Source organism: Chlamydotis macqueenii, chromosome 2, assembly GCF_036417535.1.
Source record: "Chlamydotis macqueenii isolate bChlMac1 chromosome 2, bChlMac1.mat, whole genome shotgun sequence".
Lineage (NCBI taxonomy): Eukaryota > Metazoa > Chordata > Aves > Otidiformes > Otididae > Chlamydotis > Chlamydotis macqueenii.
In genome coordinates this window covers 94,218,323-94,240,726 of record NC_141557.1, presented here as the reverse complement: position 1 = coordinate 94,240,726, position 22,404 = coordinate 94,218,323, and the positions used below count along the sequence as shown (strand labels likewise).

At 36.8% G+C, this 22,404-nt stretch overlaps 1 protein-coding gene across 1 annotated transcript in view; it reads left to right on the top strand.

Annotated features, from left to right (window-relative positions):
* The window catches only part of MOCOS (molybdenum cofactor sulfurase), a 226,411-nt gene that overhangs the window by 8,884 nt on the left and 195,123 nt on the right, over positions 1-22,404 (top strand). The window contains exons 2-3 of the mRNA XM_086742084.1: positions 17,171-17,260; positions 19,942-20,008. Of these exons, the coding sequence (XP_086598210.1) occupies positions 17,171-17,260; positions 19,942-20,008 (157 nt within the window). The remainder of the gene's footprint in view (positions 1-17,170; positions 17,261-19,941; positions 20,009-22,404) is intronic.

Genomic DNA, 22,404 nt, shown 5'->3' with positions numbered 1-22,404 from the left:
AGAATAATGTCCTAAATTAAAATTTAGAAAGATGACAGGAAGCTCATTTGAAAAAATATTCATTAATTAAATTAATGTTGTGTGAATTAATTTCATTAATGCACAATTAAACACCAAATATCACTGTTTGTATCCCTTTGCAAACTTATGAACAGGTCAGGTAAAGTTACACAGTCATCAGGAAGTTTGTCCTGTAATTTCTTCCTGAGGAAGAAATTGAAGCCCAGGATTTTTCACATTTTTATGTTCCTGTCACACAGCGCATTAAAGTTGTCATAATTCAGTAATTTGGAACTGATGGTATCAGTAATGGGTACAAACATATGTTGCCTTTCTTAAAAAAAAAAAAAGTACTTTGTGTTTCTGTTGAGTAAAATACACTGTTCATCTGCTGTACCATTCATTTCCCAAGTAACTTATTAAGGAATGGAACTTATTAAGTAACTTCTGACACATGTGACTGGGAGTCACATTTTATTATTTGTATATCTGCCTATAATTTATTTTAATGTAAACAATTAGAATTGTCACAAAACAAAATGTTACTCAGCTACTCGGGCAGCATGCTACTTTTGAAAAATCTGTCATCTTCTTTGGTTCATTACACGCTAGGAAAATACTCATTACAGATTTAATCAATGTAGGGTTGCATAAGCCTAGTGAGCAGGATGGGAGACTTTTCTTAATATGCTGTCTGATCTCAGATGTGATGGACAATTTGCTTTGATAATGCATATTGCCTTCTCATGAGACTGGATAAAAGCAGATAAATAAAAGTGGTTAACTAGCAAGAACTCCCTACCTGATGGACTGAATTAAAGATTGCACAAAAAAAAAGGAGCCTTTGCCAGCTGCAGACACGATACTTTCCCCCCTGCACATAAACTTGCTGGCATTGCATAGCTGGGAAGCTGACCGAATTGATGTTCCGACAAAACTGTACATAGATTATTGCACTCTGTTGTTACTTGATCATAGAGTTTGCATTCACAGACAAATGACACATTTGGTTAGTGAATAACAGCTTTTAAATGCATTCCCTTAAGAATGCCAGTGCCCGAGAAGTAACGTATCATGGAAGGTGGTCTGAAGTGTAGCAATATGATTATAATTCTCTTCTTATCACCTTAGCATAGATGTTTAGCGACCGGTACAATGCTGCAGAGACAACCTAATAACACAAATGCAGGATGACTGGTTGCCCTTCTAAAAAGGAGATAATTTAATACTAGTATAAGTGAAGAGAAACGTACGCTATTTAAATTCATTACAGGTGAATTGGAAGACTTGCAGTACATAAGAAATAAAATAAAAACCATGTCAGCTATGTTTTGAGTAACATGAAATTACATGCAAGAGACATTAAAATGCAAAAATAACCTTTAAGGGATGACTGCAAAGGTGTATTTTGAAGACAGAATAAGGAAATAAAGAGTGACAAATCTGAATTGCACTGCAGCTGACTTTCCTTTTTCCTGGGACAAAGCAGCCCCTGTGAGTGGGACTCACAAACTCCTTTCCATTCTGGTGTTTACAGCAATTTCTGATTTGACAGAGGTACATGTCCCTGTCAGGTTTTTTTTTCTGGTAATGGAATTAGGCCCTCTGTTTTGAGGATTGTTAACTGTCTAGTTAATGTTCGATCAGTGAACTGTCTTAATCTCTGTCCGAACTTAACAAGAGCAGAGATACAGAAGAAAGGGAGAAAAACTATGATGGTTGTAATGAGAAAATAACTTGCTGTCTACATTAAATGTCCCCAGTGTCTCCATCTTAATTTGCAAATATGGAGTCTTTGTGAGAATCTTTCTTTCTTTCTTTTAATTTTTTTTTTTTTTTGCGGAAGTTGTCTTTGATGTAGCTCTTGTTGAAACCACAGCTATAGATCTGTAATTTCTTGGGGAAATGTATTGCAGATTTCAGTGAAACTATTCCAAATTCCTGCTCAGGTGAAACTCCCTAAAGTGGAATTTGACTAAAAAGTCATGGCACTAACTGTTGTATCTGTTTTTTGTCCTTCAGGGTCAGTTCCAGAGTAACAGAATAACAGTGACCAGAAAACTAATAATTTGTTTTTCTTCTACAGAATAAGCCCAGAGTAAAGGCTCTGATTTTGGATTCAGATGGAAATTTTCTTTTCGTTAATTAGAATAGCAGCTATTGATGTACTGATGTATTCACACCTGTCTAACGGCTCTACAGCACTGATGGGATTACCATGCATTTAAGTGGTTCTCCTATGAACAAAAACTAAACTTCTGGGAGTGAGGAAGTTAGTTAGGAGCTGCCTTATGTTCCAGCTCGGTGAAGCTCATCTGCAGAGCGTAGAAAGCGTCACTGCACCACAGGGCTGTGGAATCAGGATTGTCTTCTGGTGAGCGCTGCTATGGCCCTGGCTTCATCTGACCTGCTAGGAAAGATTTGAGGACAGAATATGAAGCCTCCCTGTGGGACTATGGGATCCCTCCTTGAGATGTAGGCTGTATCAAAACAAACCCTCCCTCCAACCCCAATTTTTAAATATCAGCTTGCCCAAAGGGTGAGTCTAGTCCAGTGAAATGCTCTCTAAGGGGTGAAGCCATCTGTTTCTCCCTAATATAACTCACCCTCTTGGTTATCCTTAGAAGCCTGTAGTAGTGTGAGGTTGAGTACTTTGTGAATGATCAACAAGTATAAATCCTAGTGAGTTACATCAATACTTCTTAAACTGAGTTTCCTTTCCATCTGTTATTTTTCAAGGTTATTTTTCAAGGAGAAATCTTCCCCTCCCTGCCCCCTAAATGTAAAATTTAAAAACACCTGCTTCTGTTGGAATATTTATATTCTGATTAGCTCTAATGAAAGACAAAGCCAGCTTTTTAGCTCATGGGAGCTGAAGCTGCCCATTAAAAAAAAAATTATGAAAACCTCTGTTCCTTTGAATGTGTGGACTGTTGCAGAATTCACAGTGTGTAATGCTTGTTTGGAGGTACTTGGTCGAACCTCCGAGTTTTGCATCACCAAGCGTGACCGCTGCTGAGAGATTAAATAACTGTTACCATCAGAAATGTAATCAATTTTTCTTCCATTTCTACAAGTACAGAGAAGGATAGGTATACTTGTGAAATGTCATGAGGATTACACTGCAGTGTTTCCTGGATAAACTTAAGTGCCACTGAATTTTGGGGGAAACAGTACCAAATAATTTAATGACAGCTGTCATGTTTCCAAAAGTGCCTGATCAAATCTTCAAATCTGAATGCTAGATACCTTGTGGGTACATCCAGCCTCAAATATCAGTCACTTCTGCTTCTATTTCCTTCCATGCTTGTGATAGAAATGTGATTACGTACTAAACTAATCAAATATTTACAATGATCTCCTTCAGTTTTTGTATTTCAATGTTGTACATAAAACTGTTTATAATAAGTGAATATTAGGAAGTTAGGGGGGAAACCTACCTTTGGCTAGTTTCCACTTCTTCAAATGCCTCCTAAACTTTATGTTTACAGAAATTACTGTGTTTTTAAAAACTACCTGAGTTCTTACATGGATTGTATTGAAACAGCATGGGAATTTCTCAGATGAGCAAAACTGATATGTATAATATAATCATAAAAGGCTTCCAGATATGAGGGATGGGGTGTGGAAGGGGACTGCCTTGTTTTTTCCTTTAGGACAAGAGATTATTTTTTATACTACTTTTTTTTTTTCCTATATATATATATATATAATCTATCCACCTGACTTGTGGTCTTTCAAGTCACTACTGATCTCAAACTTTTGTTTTGGCTGTAGATTGAATTTCCCCATTGCTGGAGAACAGAAATAGCTGAATCCAGGTGAGAAACTTCACTGTTTAGGCTCTTATTGTAAATGAGTTATGGACAATGTTGTGTGCATTGCATCTGTTTCACTGCACTATGTATTCTTTGTGGAATGGCTCAGAAGAAAACAGTAGTCTAGTCTAATGTATGTAGTCTCTGGATATATGCTGGTTGGGGTTCCCAGCTTGTCGACAGGAATATGATACGAGAAATAATGAAACCCTTGAGAAAGATGTCATATAAGGAAGGACCTATTCCTATCAAAACTGATTGTTTCTTATTGTCTTTCCACTGAACAGTCATTACAATGGGTATATATAAAAATATAAACATAAATAAATAGAAATAAATGGGCATATATGTGTAAATCCAGGAATTTTAGTCTCACTGTGGTGAGAACACAAAGTGCCGAACAGTCATGTTTCTTAGCAGAAGGAAATAAAAGTGTTTTGATTGGAAAAGGAGTAGGGGGAAAAAGAGCATGAAGTGGGCATGGGGAAAAATTTTCACTTAATGCCTTTCTTGTATCCCTCTGTCAGTAGAAGTCGGAGAAGGGAAGCCCGTAGTTTGCTCCTGTAGAAAAAAAAAATAATAAAAAACAATCTGTGTACTCTATGCAATAACTGATCTCATGAGATTCACTTTATCACTTTATCCTTACTTTCTGTGGAGGCAAAGTACCAGATATGTGGTGTTTATACAAAATATTGGGGAATGCTCACTGTCCACCTGGAAATAAATGTCCTCAAAGCATTTATCTGTGTGATGTTCTGTGCAGCTAATGGCCTGGGTTCGTTCTAGGTTCAGTATTGGGGAGCCATTAACTGCATTATGGTGGTGACTACGTAATATAATAGGGATAATTCCCATGCCACAAATTTTGAGAACACTTCTTAGAAGTAAATGGATCTGGAATTAAACATATAGAACCAATTGTTGTATGCACTGGGCTAGAGGTATTGTTTGAGTTATCATTGTTTCAGACAATTTTGACCAAGAGTTTTTTTCTCCTTACTTGTTTGAATTTTGGATACTCAAATTTGAAAGGTGGTGAGGCAGATTGAGATATCTGACTGAACCAGATTTACAATGGATGTGATCTTACAATTCTTTGAAAATCAGGTCCTTCTTGAGGTAACTCTAATTAAGGGCACAAATGAGGGCACACTAACATACTAATTTTAAAATTTAAGTTTTTATTTAAACAATTTTATTTTGTACTTCCTTTGCTTAGAGTTATAATCTTTCCTCCTATTTTTTCCAAACCCCTGACCTATACCTTGGCCTTTCTATGCTCCACCAGGAACCTTTACTAACTGTTTTAGAAGACGTTTTTTATATGTTTAGGTGTTTCATTTTTACATCTCCTGGATGATCTTGTTGGTGAAAAATGTTTGTGCAGTTTTGCTAAAAATAAACAAGAATTACAAATTAATTTCATATTAATGATAAATAAATAGCTTTAAAATGCAAGTAATAAGAACCAAACATACTATTGTTGCCTTAAACATACTTACTTTGGGGGAATATGGTAATATTACGCCTGCAAGCACAAACAAAAAGTAGACATTTTCAGGGTGTAATAAGAGCTCATTACAGAAACTCAATAGTATTCTGTCATATCACTTCTAGTTGCAGTTTTAGACTAGGAAGTCTAAGGAAGTATTTGAAAATTAACAGTGCAGAAATTAGCTCTGAGATATTTGCAAATTACTATTACTTTTCCATTTATGATAGTACTGTTCATTACTAATTTGATCATTCATTGTCATAAATAATGTTCACCTCACTTAAAAGTCCTCTCCGTCCTCGCTTCATGTTCAGAATCCATTCCTGAATTTCTTAGCTTGCATAACCCTCTACTTGCCACCTGACATCCTTTGCCCATGGAAGGAATAGGTGTGTTCAGCAATCTGGTTTGTACAGCATCGGTAGAAGTAGTCGATAAAGAAGGAGCAGGCTTTAGCGTGGGTAGGAAACTCCAGCAGCTCCAGCACTTCAGTGTGTTTCTGATGGTTATGGAGACTCCAGCTATGAAATTGGTACTTCTACTCAAGATCCAATCCTGTAGCCAGTTCTGGAGGTCGAATATTCTATGTGTTTTTATTTTGATAGTATTTTCAAGTATCTTATGTCATAAACTGAGTAACATGTTGTATGAACGTTGTGTTTGGTCTTCTCATTTATTCAAATGCAGCAAGACTATACATTTTGTGGGGAAGACCTTGATTTTTAAGTGCATAATGTTTTCTCATCCGCCTTGAGGCAAAACGCAATAGCTGGTGTTGTGGCAGAGTTGTGATTTTAAGTTCAGAGTTCAGAGATTAGGGAAACTGTGGAATATTTATTTTTCCATGCATAATCTTTTATTCATTCTCAAAGCTAGTTTAGTGTTAATGAGGCCATTTTTGTGTAGTACTTTGAATAATTTATGGTGAAATTACAATTCTCTTTCATTTCTAATGTAATTAGTATTGAAAGAAGCCCTTTAATTGAGAGGAATTATACCATGATTTAGTGAAGCGCAGCAAAATATTCTTTAGGTGTATGGTTGTAAAATTAGGATAAAGCTGTAATTGTTTTATTGCTGGGTCTGTGGAAAAAAAAAAAAAAGGGAGAAACTGTGAAACTAATTTTTGTAGGCAAAAGTATCCACTAGAAAGGTTGTTACCAAACATTAAATTCTGTATATTTACATCAGTAGTGTCAGTCTATTACTGGGTTACTAGGTTAATGATGCTTAGGTATTTGTATTTTGTTACTACTAGCATAAATTGGATTAACTTCACAGGTACCCCAAATCCTACTTTTATTTAAACATAAAGCATTTTGATGAACAAAGTAAAGTTGCAAAGGAGAAGAGTACTTGACTGGATGGACTTCATGGAGCTGAAAAGCATTAGAACTCAGTCCCCTGTACTGGAATTCTCTAGTGAATGCAAATTTATTCAAGTTAGAAGTGTGTCTAACTCTCTTCAAAGATATTCACTATGGTTAACGCAGATGTTTTAGATACTTTTGTTTTGGGCTGTCTTATTTGGGGAGGAGGGAGAGGGTGCTTAAGGTAAATTATCTTTTCTTTCTTCAACAATAGAAGCTCTGAGAAAAAAAAAAAAATCCCAATTTTGGTATGTTACCAAAAGTTGATGTAGTTTTTGTTGAGTATTGATACTGTTCTGTAGACATTAATTTTGATTAAGTGAGATAAAGCAAGTATGATGACTTCTAGGTTATCTCTTTGCCAAAAATATGAAAATGTACAGTTAAAGAAGCAGTAGAGAAGATAAGGTGGAAAAGAGCTGTAAGGGAAGAGAGTCTCCAGATTCACATCTGCTTTTCCTTATGTTCTACTACAAGAAGCAACGTGAAAACACTAATTATCCTCTTAAGGGGATACTTACGTACATATATTCATATACTCATCTCAGTACTGCACACACAGGCATATTTGTGCATATTTGTAAATAAAGGTGTATAATATGTGCTTGGGGGAAGCACTCAATCACCTGGATGTATTGAATACACTTGTGGAGCAGTGCTTCATTTGATGTAACTGACTCAAGTAGGCTGATTTATGTCGTGTTGAGATTCTGTTGCTGTTACCTCTGTTATTGTAGCCCTCCTACTCCTTTTGTTGATGGATTATTAAAAATGTTACACTTTTTAAATTGATACCTTGACTTCCAGAGAGCGCATCCATACCCCAGAGACTGAAGATGTCCTGTAGGGAGATAGCAATATCAGCAGCTCAGCATATCTTCTTCAAGAAAGGAAAATTTCACTTGTTTCAAAGGTCATTTAAGCTTCTGTGCAGATCATAACCCAGCTCTTTAACTTGGCCTGGAACCAAAAAGCTAATCAGTGCAGTATGTTTAGGAAGTGCTGATTATAGCGTATTTGTTAGCGGTTTAACTCGTACAGACTTCAGCAGAGCCTCACAATTACTTCAAAGGCTCTGAATCAGACTTTGATGCATGTTCTTATGTTTGAATGGAGCTTGCTTTTTTTTTTTCCACAAAGATGAGGTCTCTGTGACCTGAAGGCGAAGTTCTGCTCTGGTTATCCATTATAGTACAGCTGGAAACTTAATCAGACTGTGCTTGGGTTCCTTTTTACTTACTGGACCTGAGAACCTGACCTCTGAAGTGATAATGTCTGTACCCAGTGCAAGATAATGTCTCTGGAAGAGCCACAAACTCTTCCTTCTAAACAGCTATATGGCAGTAACCAGCAGTGGATTTTTGCTGTCCAAAGCTAGATTCAAAGTAATGACCACCCCTCCAAAAGCTGTGTCACATGGTAACAGTCCCTTAGAAAGACAGTCATAAACTATGTGCTTGTGTCAACAGCCCAAGTGATTTTTAATTTTCTTTTAGGAAGCTGTAACATGCCAGATGTCAGTGAAGTTAAAAAAACAGAATATCTGGAAGCTGCATGCTGTTATTCCTATTAAAAGCAGGCCTGTGTTAGGTAGGATTTCTCTCACATACTGCTGTGTTCAGGCCTAGTCATTAGGATGTGGTTGTTTTATTACCTTTGTCAGAACTAGTTAATAATACTCTGCAGTTGTCCTACTATTTCAGAGTTAAAAACTGTGGTTCAGTATAGCATTATTTTTTTAATAAATGTACTTTTTCATTCCTAGCCTATTCCTCGAAATGGTTGTTGAAGACTTTGAATCTATGCTTCGAAGACCTCTAATAAATGCAAAATAATAATTTTGGCCAAATATAATAAGAATTAACAGAACATTTATGCCAATGTATAATTGCATTCCTATCAAATTATTGATATAAACCTGTTTGTATCTGTTAGATATCTATATTTTTGAGTGGAAAAAATCTTGGTTTCCAATTAGGTGATGCTTTTTCCACTGAAGTATTACATTGTTTGTAGAGGTATTAGGAAATTACAGTCAGTCTTGAAAAGTTTTGCAAAATAATTCTCATTTTAAAAAATATGAAAATAAGAAATACATTTATTTAATGAATTGTATTATGTCTGTGAATTAATTGGTGTCTGTATATCTAATGCAGTCTATGAACTTCAGCAAAGGTAAAGCAATTGAGCATAATATTATAATTTAGATTGGTCTGTTTATAGTTGAATAAGTTCCACTTGAGGTACCAGCTTGGATCAAATTACTATAAAGTAAAAGTTAAACTGGCTTGCCCTGTGGGAAATTGGTGCCAAAAGATTTTATGATGGAAAAATGTTTCGATTAACCCAATACATATGCACTAGAAAAGCATACATGCATACTTCCTATCTCCCTAATAAAATGTCAGTATTTCCATGTCTTATTAAAATGAAATTCCCACCATCCATTGTATTAAATCTTGCATAGTTACTCAGAAGCAATAATGAAACTCCTGTACTTAACATTTTTTTTCCACTGTAGAAAGCACTCTGAAAAATTGTTGCTGTCTCCTGTTTGTGGTTTTAGTTTGTGTTGGTGACTGCTTAGTGGTGAAAAGGTGATACAGGAGATCTTGATCAAGCATTACACATAGAGTTTTCAAGCATTAAACCTCTCCCTGATTTAATAATGCTGTTTTTCTGACTATTGGAACAATTAAGAGTGTAAACTAGGTAAGGAGTAACAGGAGTGTAAGCCAAGAGATAGGAATGTATTGCTCTAAGAAGGTATTTTTTTTCCAGTAAACTTAGGGAAAATTGATCTAGCTTTCCAAAATTCTGAGATCTTTTTCTGGAATGTGCATTCTGCTCCCCGACACCACACTCTCCACTCCCGTGTCCCCGGCCAGAGATAGATAGGGCTTCCATCTGGAAGAGATATCATGGGGACTGGAATGGGCTGTCAGATTTATCATCCATTAGAAATGAAGGAAGGTGGTATTTTCAGCCGTATCAAGTGGAGGGGTGCTACTGACTTGTCAAGGGAGAAATACCTGTTGAAGCTGAGCTGGTGAAGATAGGTATTAGACCAAGAAGATGCTAACTTGGGAGATATGAAAATACACTGACTATGAAAAAACATAGTCAAGAGGCTAAGATGTTTTTTTTTTCTAGGAGGATGCAATTGTGAAGCACCGTTCTGGTTTGAGCAAATTAGATAAATAACCTACCAATTTTTTTTTGTATGGAAGTAGCTTGATTGATGAGTGTAGTTACCTGCTATAGCAAAAGACTACCCACTGTGGGCCACGACAATCTTCCCAGACCTCTTAGTCTTACAACAGTGGGGTTCTGGTCAACAGTCCTCACCTCCTGCGTTTCACCATCTTTGAATTTACGTACAGTTCCTCTTGGTAATGTGTAGTTATTTGGTTTTACGTGTTTGGAATATCTGAAAGTCCAAATTTATGCTGAAGGGAAACCTACACTTCTCTTATGCTTGTATTTCTGAAGTTGATCCTCACTATCTGTTCCTGGCAACAGACTGTTTGCTGGATGATATAAATAAATCAAAGGCTGTAATTGTCTTGGGGAACCTCGTGTGAAGAACTGCCACTGGAGAGTAACTTCACTACTGGTTTGCAGTATCAGCCTCTTCTCTTTGCCAGAACAAGCCAGCAGAGGGAGGTACCGTTGCATTTGCCAAAGTAGTCTTGTCATGGGGAAGAAATGCCAGCTGGGAAGTACTTCTGTAGGACCTCAGCAGTTGTGATAACCGATTTTTGCAGTCTGTCATTCAGTGTTCATTGCATGAGCCAATTCTCATGCCAGTGTTTAAGTATTGCTGTGGTTGCATATTCAACCCAAGGCTGTAGCTCCCAAAAGCCATAGGGATTTTTCTGTGTAACAAAAGGAGTTTTAAGGAAAAAGGGAGATAAAATTGGTTATTTTTTGGTTTTCTGTTATTTTGAACTTAGTTTGTCTTCTTCTAGTGATTTTGGAAAAGTATAAAATAATTTATATGCCTTCTATGTGTCATTCCACATTTCGTTTGATGTATTTGGCAGGGAGTATTTAGAGTCACTAATTTATCCTAGATTTTATATAAATACAATTAATTCAGGTCACAGAGCAAGAAATAGAACTGACTAGAAAAGTCAGTTTCAAACATTATCTTGACATGTGGCTATTTTATGGGAAGAATGGGAAGAAAAGTAGAGCGTGATAATGCTACTAGAATGTTTAGCTAATGACTGCTATTACAAATTATTATTATTAAAGTTCCTTAAACATTCCTTTTTAGCTTCATGTTTTCATTTCCGGTGGAAGTTCTGATTGCATCTCTCCTACACAAAAGTGAATGTTTCTGTGAGAATTTAGGCAAAACCAACCAAAGCATTTTCCAGTACTAAAATAATGGAGAATATGTTCTCTTTCAAATCTTCTTTCATTTGATCAGTTGCATCAGAGAGAAAGAAAAAAAAAAAGAGACTGAATGATGTTAGTATCTTTGCTAGGGAGGTGTGAAAGCTACTTTTGGTTTGGGTGAGCTGCACTTGTTTGAAGACTTACATAAATATGAATCACTTGTGATTTATATTTCATCCAAAGATGACAAGATGATCAACTGCAGTATGTTATTCGCATGTAACTGAGGTACCTCTGATTCATTCCCTCAAGTAAGGATTCAGCTGGTCTCACATAGCCCATTAAAGGTGTCTGTGGAAGTAACATCACTGACTGCAGTCACTATTTAATCATGCACCAGTGAGGAAAAAGTGAGCACTAGAGGTAGGCCAAACGGACGAAGGCGGGTGCTGATTGATCCCTTTACTGCGGTCTCATTTGGCACAGGAGTTGGCAATTGATGAAGTTTGATAGCATGTAATTTTTTTTTTTTCCTGCAGCTGTGAAAGATGCATTTAATAGGGTTGGATGTGACTTCTTAATGTGAAATCCTTGTTTTCTTTAACACTCACATAGACCTCGATACCAGCAAGCTGTAAACTGTAAGCTCTGAGTACACAGAGTAGTGCCAGTGCTTATTGGAATAACCCTAGCTACCTAAATAGCGTTTGTGGAGCTGGTATGGTCCCTGCTGAGGAGTACAGCAAGCGAAGAGGGTGTATGTTATTGACTGTAAGCTGTTTTAATGTTCTGGCTGCTTTGCTGTAGGTAATAATGCAATGAGAACAAACAATGCAAGCCAATAGCACGTGGAGAAAAATAATGGGAACTTATTATGGATAAATGTAATTGCATATTTCATGCTTTCAGTCTGTCAAGTCAAACACTAAAATACATAAATTAAACACCAGTTTCCCACCAAACACAGTAACTGGTTAGCGGCCCTTAAAATATTGATGCCGTTATCCAGGTTGCTCGCAGTCCAGTGTGGATCAGCATTTGGCAGTCAGGTCGAGCTCTGATTACTCAAATTGATGAACTCGATGAACTAGTAGAGGGAAGCAGAACATGTCCCATGTCTGTGGGCTGACTGCTGCGTTACTTCACCAGGCCTGTAGCAATTAAGATAAATCATGCTGAGGAACAGTGTCTCCTTTAACTGTGCGGTGACTGTTCAGGCTTTTGGTATCCATGGCCTTCTGCCTCAAGCCCTATGCTTTTCTGGTCTTTTGAACATCTCCTGGGCCCTAAGCAAGGGAATCAAAACTTCAGCAGAGCAGGAGTGTTCACGTTGTTATTCAGAAAACATACACTGCTTTTGATGACTTTTGTCTGAGTTGACGTCAAACGGGAACTGAAAGTACAGAGAACAATATTCACTAAACGTTTAATCCAGAAAATACCCAGCAAAAGCGAATCTTAAGCCTTATTAGTAGGATTTTTTTTACTTTTTAAAATTTTAATGTACTTTATTAATAGTTTTGGAGGCCTTTATCTGTCTATCTGTCTATACAGTGTGTGGGCATATCATGTCCTGTATCATTGTGAGTTTTTAGACACTTTTATAAAGGTTATATGTATTACATAGTTGAAGCTACTTTTGACATTTAATTTAGGAGCATCCCTGGCAGGACCTAAGTTATTATGTAGTCAATGGAAAGAGGGTGCTGCCTTAGATTACTAAAATAATCTGAGGTACCTGATGTGATACTACCTGTTAAAACATCAGTGTCCAAATGATAATCACACTAATCTACAGCCCCTGCAGAGGCCTTTCCTCACTATTTTGTCTCTTGGTTTTTCTTGCTTTTGTTTTGGTGTATGAAAATCTCTCGTATTTATCTTTTGACAGATAATGCTCTATTTTGCCTTTAGCTTTTTTCCATATAATCTGTTTCATACTGATTTTGTTAATATTGCTACACATAAGATATATACCGTCTCCCCAGGGCATTGGCTGTATCTACTTTCCAAGTAACATTGTGTATATAACTCCACTCAATTGCAATTATATCTGCCAATCAAAATTCACGAGTTTGTAGAACTGCGGCCTTGTAACTACCCATTTCATTCTTCATTATGAAACTTTTGGCAATGTAAGTGGCAGCCTGTAATCAGCTGGAGTGCAGGGACTTTGAAGTGCCAGGGCTGTGAGAAATAATCTGTGAAGCCACAACACAGGTTGGCTTGTTTTGGTGACCATGGTAGAATCACAGGACGGCAAAAGGTTAAGGAGATGGACATGGTGCAGCCACACGCAATGTAGGTAAACTGGTTATTTTTGGAAGTGATACTTGGTCAAAGTTCAGAAATGTAGAGCACCAAGAACAATTTGAGGGATTAAAAGAGCAGATTACATAATACCAAAGTAGTAATAATTTAGCCAGATAGGAGCTGGGTGATGAGGCATGGGTTTACGGGTGGGGTGTGAAAGAGGAGGAAGTTTACTCTCCATGTGCCAGTAGACCATTGTAGGGAGTGCATCTGGGGTCTCCCTGTGCTCCTCTCCCTCTAGACTGTCCTCTGAGTGGTAAGCATATACATAGCCTAATAATTACTAAATTATTTAGTAAAGACATAACCTCCTTATTCTACTCTCAGTTCCTCACATGATGCCTTTAACTTTATTCATAGTGAGACAGAATCACCTTTTAGGAAAGCATGCTTTTGTCAGAAGCAGGTGTTTTGGCTCCAGAAGGTTAATCTGCATAGTTTCCTTTTGCCTTGTTTTGCAGGTGGTCAGAATATGTCCAGTGTTCTTCCCTGCTTTTAAACTTTAATTTTAAAATGCTCCAAATTAAATTATCATTATCTTTTTTTCATTTAAAAGATAGGAATGTTCAGTTAAACTGAATGGTCCCCTGGTGTTTTTGAGGCTGTATATGCATGTGCACTCATGAAGTTTTACAAAGAGCCAAGGCAGGCACGCAGAGATGGCAGATGCTTTATCAAGAGGTGAACTGTAGCAGAGAAGGAACACAGAGCAGGACAGACTGGCTCACATTGGTTCCCAAAGAGTTCCCCATGTAAAATTAATTTGCAAGAATATTACCATGTAAATATAGCAGCTTATGAACTGATACTCTTGCTGAATAACTTCCCATAGCTAATGCCAACACATTGAAGGGCTGTTGATATTTCTATAAAAAACCTACTTCTGAAGTGTAATTTTATCAAATAGTTGGTATATTATTAGATCAACAGAAGTCAGTTACACATTCCAAATGTAATAGTATGTAAATTAAGCTAAAAGTTAATTTTACATTTTCCTGAAGCAATGAAACCATGTCCTGATAGATATTGCATTTTAATTTTCTTTTGATTGATCATAGTATATTTTCTTTCTCCTATTACTTTCCATAAACAGTATAATTTCGTAGTGCTGACAGCCTATATACTAAATACAACAGTGAAACAGACGGAACTATATTACTCTGTATATACTGACAAATCTCTTTGGTTAATGTGTGTTCAATAAAGTTGAAATAGCAAATGTTATTAAACCAGGAGAAAAACGCAATGAAAGTAATTAATGTGCTTTTCTTTGCTGATGTTATGCATGTGCCACATCTTTTTTTATTTCCTCTAAAAATATAGTTTTACTGAAATAATAGAGGAAGAAAAAATACTACAGCATAAAAGTGCAATAGCAGCAAAGATATTTGTTTCTGTGCAGTCTCAAATGATGAGAGAGCCTATTTCTTTTTTTGGGCAGTTGAGAGTATTAAATGTTGTTCTCTCTTTTCAGTTAAACAGCAGCATTAAAGATAAAAGAAAAGTTTAAGAATTAATAATTTTTCCTTCCTCAGCCAAATGTCCTCCTACATTTTCGAACTAATATACGCAGAGGAGGAACTTAAAAAATAGCCATCTGTTTTTTTTTACCCGTTTCACAGAACCATAATATTGTACATTGTAATGAGCTATATAATGAATCAAATTTTAAAAAACACTTAGGGAGCCTTTACCTAGAGACCTTTTAGTCCACATTACCTCACAGTAGTGTCAGTCAGGACAGAAAGCGCCCATCCCCTTGTTGGTGGATGGTTTCTGTTTGAGGAACCTCAGCCAGTTCCCTGGTTTTTGGTCATGCTGTAGGGTTGCGTTATCACTTTGGTGCTATCAGCCTCCTTAGGGCTGGAAGGATCCAAAGGCGGCAGTTGTCTGCCTCCAGAGGAGCATCACTAGGCTGTGCTTGTGGTGCCCATAAGAGCTAATGAGCCAAATGGCGTCTCTGTGCAGGCTTTGTTGAGAGAAGAGTGTTGGCTGGGATGATCACCTCCAGGACGGCAGTCCTTCCCTCATGTTTCTGGCTCAGGGCTGCCTCTTCCCCTTCTCAACTCTAGGGCTACTTTTCACAGCTCTCCCAGCTGTAGCCACTGACCGTGGGTTCTTCATCACCCTGACTGCTGCCATCAAGCTGGGCCCCGGCATTGGTGGTGGTGGCTGTTACTCCCTGCTTCAACTCCACCCCCGGGAGGAGGCATTTGGTGCCAAGCTGCCAGCCATGCAGCAGGCCTGGGTCTCAGGGCAGCCACGGTGAGCGTATGGCCTGTGGGAAGGAAAGTTATTGTACCCTTGCTGGTGTCCCCTTGCTGGCAGAGGCCATGCCACCGTGCCGGGTAGGGGCCTGGCTGTCTCCTGCCGTGACTCAGCATGCCTCCCTCCCTACAAACTCCCTGTGTTTTGGGGGTGAGCCGAGCAGCTGTAACCTCTTCTGTCAGAAACTGGGCTGGCCAGACTCCCGTATGCATTTTGACCCCCGTGTACTTGTATGTGCTGCTTCATACTGCTTGGGAGAAACTTTCTGGGATTTTTAAAAAAAAGTAAAAAGTCTGTACATCTAATAAATCGATCCAGGTTTTTTCCACGCTCCACTCCTCAAAGCACCTCAAAACACTTGATTAACTTCAGTTCATCATTAAAAATTCTGCTTTTGCTGGAAGTGGGGAAATCTTAAGGCAGGAGAGGGCTTTTCTCTTCTGAAAATAAGAGAAGGGATGGGTATCCAGATTGGTTTTATCATTAGCACTGCCTCTCATCTTTACCCACTGGATCACCGCTACAGCAACATAATGTATAATTATATGTATTTCCAAGTGTCAAGGCTTCTCATTTAAAGCTTAACTCAGTTTTAAATCCCTGTGGCAAGGGAAGGCCTTTAAATTACTTAATAAATTTGAATCTTAATCATATTCATCATTATCAAAATTTGAAATAGGTTGAAATACTTAAGGTAAGTGAAATGAAAAAAACTAATAAAGGGCATGAAACACACTGGAGAAATGGAAGAATAATTGCTAAAGATTAAGAAATCTGAAATGGCCAAACAAGAAAAAGCCTTCCTTTCCAATAAGCTTTTATTTAAAAGTTTTGCAATAGCTTAATAATATAAAAGGAGATTTTTGAAATGAATTGAATGTTAAGTGCAGCAGAGTGGCAAGAAATATTTAAATGCATTAAAACTTAAACTAGTCCTGTCTTTGGGCTTCAAGCATGATTTAGGCCTTGTTAGTTCTTAAGAGAGTTACTTTATCTGTCAGCAAGGAGGCAACACTAATATGGTTGTTACTATTAATAATTATTATTATTCTATGTTAAGTAGTTTTCGTAATAAGTAGTGCCTAGGACTAACAAGGTACTGTGGCTGAAGATACCGGCTTGCTCGGTCTTGTACAGGCAGAACAAAAAGATGTTTTTCCTCCAAAGAATGTGTAATCTAAACATGAAAGGAAGCCTCTCTTAAAATATTTTTGATTTATTTAAAAATTATAAAGATGCAGGAAAAATATTTGGCTTTTATTATATTCTCCTTTTTTTTTTTTTTTTTTTTTTTTTCCTGCTAGTGAACGAAAGAGGCCTTACTGTGAATATTGCCTGCTTATTGGAACATATTTGAGAAGTGTTTTTCGAGAGCCATAGAGACCTGTAAGTCAGGCAGAGATATATCATGCACCAGGAATTTTAGGGAAATTGACTTTTTGTGTAGCGTACTGCACTAGAGGTGTTTGAATGGTGCACTTCACAATGTAGTCTGTGGGAGAAAATGGAATTAAATATTGTAAAAATTAAATCTAGTAATTTTGGTTTTATTTTAGGGATTACTTACCTTGACCATGCCGGTTCAACACTTTTTCCAGAGAGTCTTCTTAAAGCTTTTACTGATGACCTTAGAAAAAATGTTTATGGTAAGTACAAAACAGCATTCCCATAAGTCTTCTCGAGTTTCCATCTAAATAGATCAATGCTGTTCCTCTTGAGTTTCTGGAAGAGTACTTCTGTGGGTTTTTAAACTCTGATATACAGTAGTTGGAAGACCAGTGATTTTACAAAGGACTCATAATCCCTTTGTGTCACCCCTAGCTTTAATCTTTGGTGGCCAAGAACATGTTTGTGTTGGTGAAAAGGAAAAATCAAAGGGAGCATGACTATTGCCAGGGGTTAGGGCACCATGCTGAGGATAAAAAAATACAATGTGGCTCTGAGCACTCTTCACACTGTTTGTTTTTTTCCACACAAAATGCAAAATCAATTTCTTATGCTAGGACTAGAGTCCAGAACCACCCCTCTTCTCAGCAAGAGTTATGACAGGGAGCTTATACAGTGTATAAGCATTTTATTTAGAAGAAGGATTAGGTCCAAAATCCCAAGTGAATTCAGACGGGGAATGGGTGCTATACCTCTCCCAGACTATTAGACTTAAGTGCACACTCAGAAAAAAGGATGTGTATTGCCAAAGCAATCTTGCACCTAAGAATGTGAATAAAAATATCTACAGGATTGTGCAATATCTGGGTGGAGATTTAGGTATTGCAGCTGTGGACGTGGGCACTTCAGCGCCACCTAGAAGTACTTGGTCCCCAGGTCCCCCACTTACACCTTTCATCTCTTTCAAACATTATTACCTAGCCAAGAGCCACACATTGAATGTGCTTTTATACAAAGGCAGCAACATCCATTGTTTAGGGAGTATTGTTACGGTGTGAGACAATTTACATTAGAGTGATTCATGCTCAACCAGAAAAAAAAATATATTGTACAGTATTATCTATATATGCTCTGAGTAGTCCCACTGAAGTAATCAAAATTTCTTATTGTGTGTTACTATCTGTGGGCTATGCCTCCTTTCTAGTTTTGTGACTTTCTTGTGCTGCCTGATACACAGAGCAAAGTGATTCCTCACTTGGGAACGAGGTACCACTGCTTTAAAAGAAAACAGCGTTCAGTCAAGCACTGATACACTTGTGCTTATCACCTGGGCGAGCCACTTGAGAGTTCTGGGTAGTTTTCATTTTCAATGTGCCATTGTATGTGTCATTTCCTCCTCTTTTGTTTCCTGAATGCTGGAGAGGTCAGGATCCAGAGCATGGATTTAAGTTCCACTATGAAATAGATGTTGTTCTTGATAGGGATAGGGTTTTTTTTTTTCTGTTAAAAAAGGATATATTGATTTGATTGCATTCAAAACCTCCTATTCAAGTGCATGTCAGTGATATTAAAATTAATGTTGTGTCACTACAGCCATTGTAAAGTGAAATGTATGCACTCTGATCTTAGTTATTTCAAACAACATTGGGCTCAACCCTTATAATAACTACCATCTGTGGCAGAAAAAAAAAATTAAATTTATGAATCAATTGAGTGCTTGTGAAAAGAAACAGTAGTGCTGCTGCTCTGGAGCAGATTTGCATAGTACCTATAATGCTATGGGAGAACAAATTGTATCTTTTTTTAATACTGCTTTCATCCAAAATGATAAGAGCTCTAGTATGGGCAAATCTTTTTTTCTGTTACATCTCTGATACTCTGAGGACAGTAACTGTTGTATAAAGAGTTCTTTTAACAGATACAGATGTGAGTGTAGGGGGAATTTGACTTGCAGCTTTTTTTTTCTTGATGATAATCCACAGGCTCAAAGAACTGCAATTTAGCTGTTGAATGTGTATGTATGTTGTATGTGTATGTGTAAGAGATTCTCACTTCTAAATCGAGAATATTTGAATTGGAAATTAGAGAAATGCAACATCAGACATGAAAAGTCTAGGTATTAGATTTTGGGTTTGAGCTCTAAATTTATTATTCCTTTTAACACCTTCGTCAATAGCTTTCAGTAGGGTTCAAAATTTCAAAAAATTTTGAAATTTTAAAAAGAGAGTAGCTAATATTGCAATCTACTGCAAAAACTGTATTCATAAACTGTATTAATATAGCAATTTTTTTCTTGTTCTCTATCCAAACTTTTTAGGCGCGTTCTTTAAGCATTTACTAATATGAAAGTGTGCTGTGCCTGTGAGGATATTGCTGTAATCTTTTTTGCTCAAGAAGATAAATTCATGCCTTCTTATGTGCTGTCTTAGTTGTTAATACATGCCTATGCTGAGCTGTGCTAAGGTGGCTACTAATTTTGCACTAAAATTTATATTTCCATGAGCTACTTGAATTTCAGACAGTAGAAAACCCAGGGTTAGTCCTGGTGTCGAGTCATGAATGTCAGTTACCTGCAGATTCCATCTCTTCTATATTGCTTCTTAACTAGTGCACAAATTTATGAATGTGCATTCTATCTGTAGTTTCTCCTAGTACATTTGTGCATATGCAGTTGCATTTTCTTTTTAAGAAAGAGAACTGCCTAACTATTAGTGAGAAATCTGGCTGAAGTTTCAAGGTCTGTTATAATTGCTTTCTTGTGTTATATGTCCCTTTTCTTGACTAACTGCTCTAAGGAGCTTCAGGGCATTGCTGTGAAGTATACGTTAAATCTTTCTTTGTCATCTTTTCAGACTGTCTTGGTGTAATACTTTGATAAAAGAAAAAATTAATAGCAAAATTGTGATTAATGATTAACTTCTATATCTCTGTTGTCTCCTAGGCAACCCTCATAGTCAGAACATGAGCAGCAAGCTGACATATGATACAATCGAGCATGTCCGATACAGGTAGAATAATCTTTCTTTCAGATGTTGTATTATGTACTTCATAGTTTTCATTTTCATTAGACCTGTGCTGTTTTGATGACTATGTTGTGATGTCATTTTCTGAGAGTCATCTGTCGCATCTAAAGAAAATACCTCACTTTTAAAGCACAAGGTACTTGGACAGTCAACTGTTGGACAAAGTCAGTACTTTTTCTCCCAGATGCCCCAATTCTTAAAGTCCTGTAGTTAAATTAGTGCTGTAATAGAAGTCCATAGTTTCTTAATTAAGATAGAGAAGCTGGAATCTCAAAAGTGATTATTAGTAAGATGGTATGGTAAGATAGTACAGTGGAACTAAGTGCAAGGACATGGTTAAAATTCAGACGAAATTAAGAAACATGCAATGGCTTGTGAGAATTTATAAAACCCTTATGGGAATGTGTACATTGTTTTACAGCTGGTACTTACTTCTGTTGGAGTAATAAAATACCTTTAAAATTGGTTTTAGTGTAATTTTTAAGAGCAAAAAGAAATGGTAAAATTGAGTGTTGGAGCTTCTGAGTATGGGCTAGAAAGTGAACTGAATCTCTAAATAAATTCAGGATAGCATGTGCTGAAAATATGCATCTTGCCATTAGTTTACACCATGAAGAAATATAGAACTTAGGTTACTGATTTTAGGGTTTTGTTTAGGAAATTCTTGTTGTTTTATAAAACATGTCTTTATTGAAGAATATGTATGCTTTGAGCTTATTTGCCTGCTTTTAATGGCATTCTTTGTGCAGGGAAAGAAGTGTCATGGATTCCTCTTAGTATTATCATCTTCCTTAAGAGCAAAGATTTCTCCAAAACACATCACAGAATTCAGATCAATAGCAATGGAATTATAGCATTGTAATGTTCATAGTTGTAAAAAGGAAAATCTACCTTACACCTTTCTGCTGCATTTTCTCTGACTGTACTTTTGTAAGGGTGTAAAACCCCAAGTTTTCTAGCTGGTTATAATTTTTTTCCCCCTACTCACCACCAACTTCTGGAGAATGTATTTATTTTTACTTCTTCCACTACACTGTCTTACGCTGTGCAGGATGGCAACCTGGTAACATAGGACCACATGAAACGAAAGCAACTATCTATGAGGAATATCTGTTTTCAAAAGCAGACACATATAGCCAGGTACAGCAGTGCCTACAGCCCTGCGGATTCTCCTGAGCATACCTGTGTGCTCACATGCAGCATTAGCGTTCTGGTTTCCATTCACTCTCAGTGATATTTCAATGTTGCCCTTTAATCGTGCTTCTTATGAAGGCATGGTAGAAAGTGTAGCTGTTTCTAGAATAATTACTATTGTATTCTGTATTCTTCACTGTTAGGGAGTAAGGAGATAGACTTCCACCATCTAACTTATATAGATTGCTTCAAAAGAGCTGACATCTTCAGCTTTTTTTTTACTTTGGATTGTTCTTTAAAAAAAAGTGTGACTTTTATAAGAGCAGGATAGGAGATGACAAGAATCATACCAGTGTTTGTGTTGTGTTTTGTTGTGTTTTTCCTGAAAAAAAAAAAAGCCCTCTGCATCCAAATGAACATTTTCAGTATTGCACCTAATAGAATTTGCCATCTATCCCTATAGAAATTCAGGTGTTATTCCCCAATAAAAATCTAAAAAGTGTAGTCATCAAAAAGGCATAGTCTTAAAAAATCAGGAAAAAAAAAATGCCCCGAAAACACTGTTAGTAAGTCAACTATCTAAAAGGCAATAAAAATATATTAAAAATCTATACTTCCATGCCATTGCAGCTAATCAAAATAACCAATATGACAAGACAGGGAGACAGGCAACTCTGTCCTGCATCACAGTGCATAGACTGGATTTCCTCAGTGAAAGAATAATTCAGCAGGTAGTTTCAGAAATCTTAAAATGAATTGCTTGCTTATAATTCTACTTTTGGCACATGTCTGCAGCCAGAAGTATGGCTTTTTTCAGTGTTTGACTCCAAGACAATATAATTTTTTTTAAATTAATTTTCTGATGAGATGACACAAGCAACTAATTAAAAATAAACACAGAGCTTAATTTCTGATTTTTATTTGTCAATATTGGTGATGGCAGCATCAGAACAGATTTTCCTAATCTGGAGGTGTACACGGTTCCACAGTACAAGGCTGTATTATTTGGTTTTGCCTTCGTATTTGCTTGACAGACAGAAACCATTCTTAGAAGATGGGCTTGCAAGAAAAAAAATATAAATAATTAAATATTTGATTCAATTGATGTTTTCAATATCAGACTGATTGATGTTACAATAATCAGAACAGCTTGCCTCTTGACCAAGTCAAGTACAGTAAGAATAAAAATAACTATTTTATTCTTAAAAACATTGCTACTCTTTATTTGAAATGAACTGCTGAGAGAT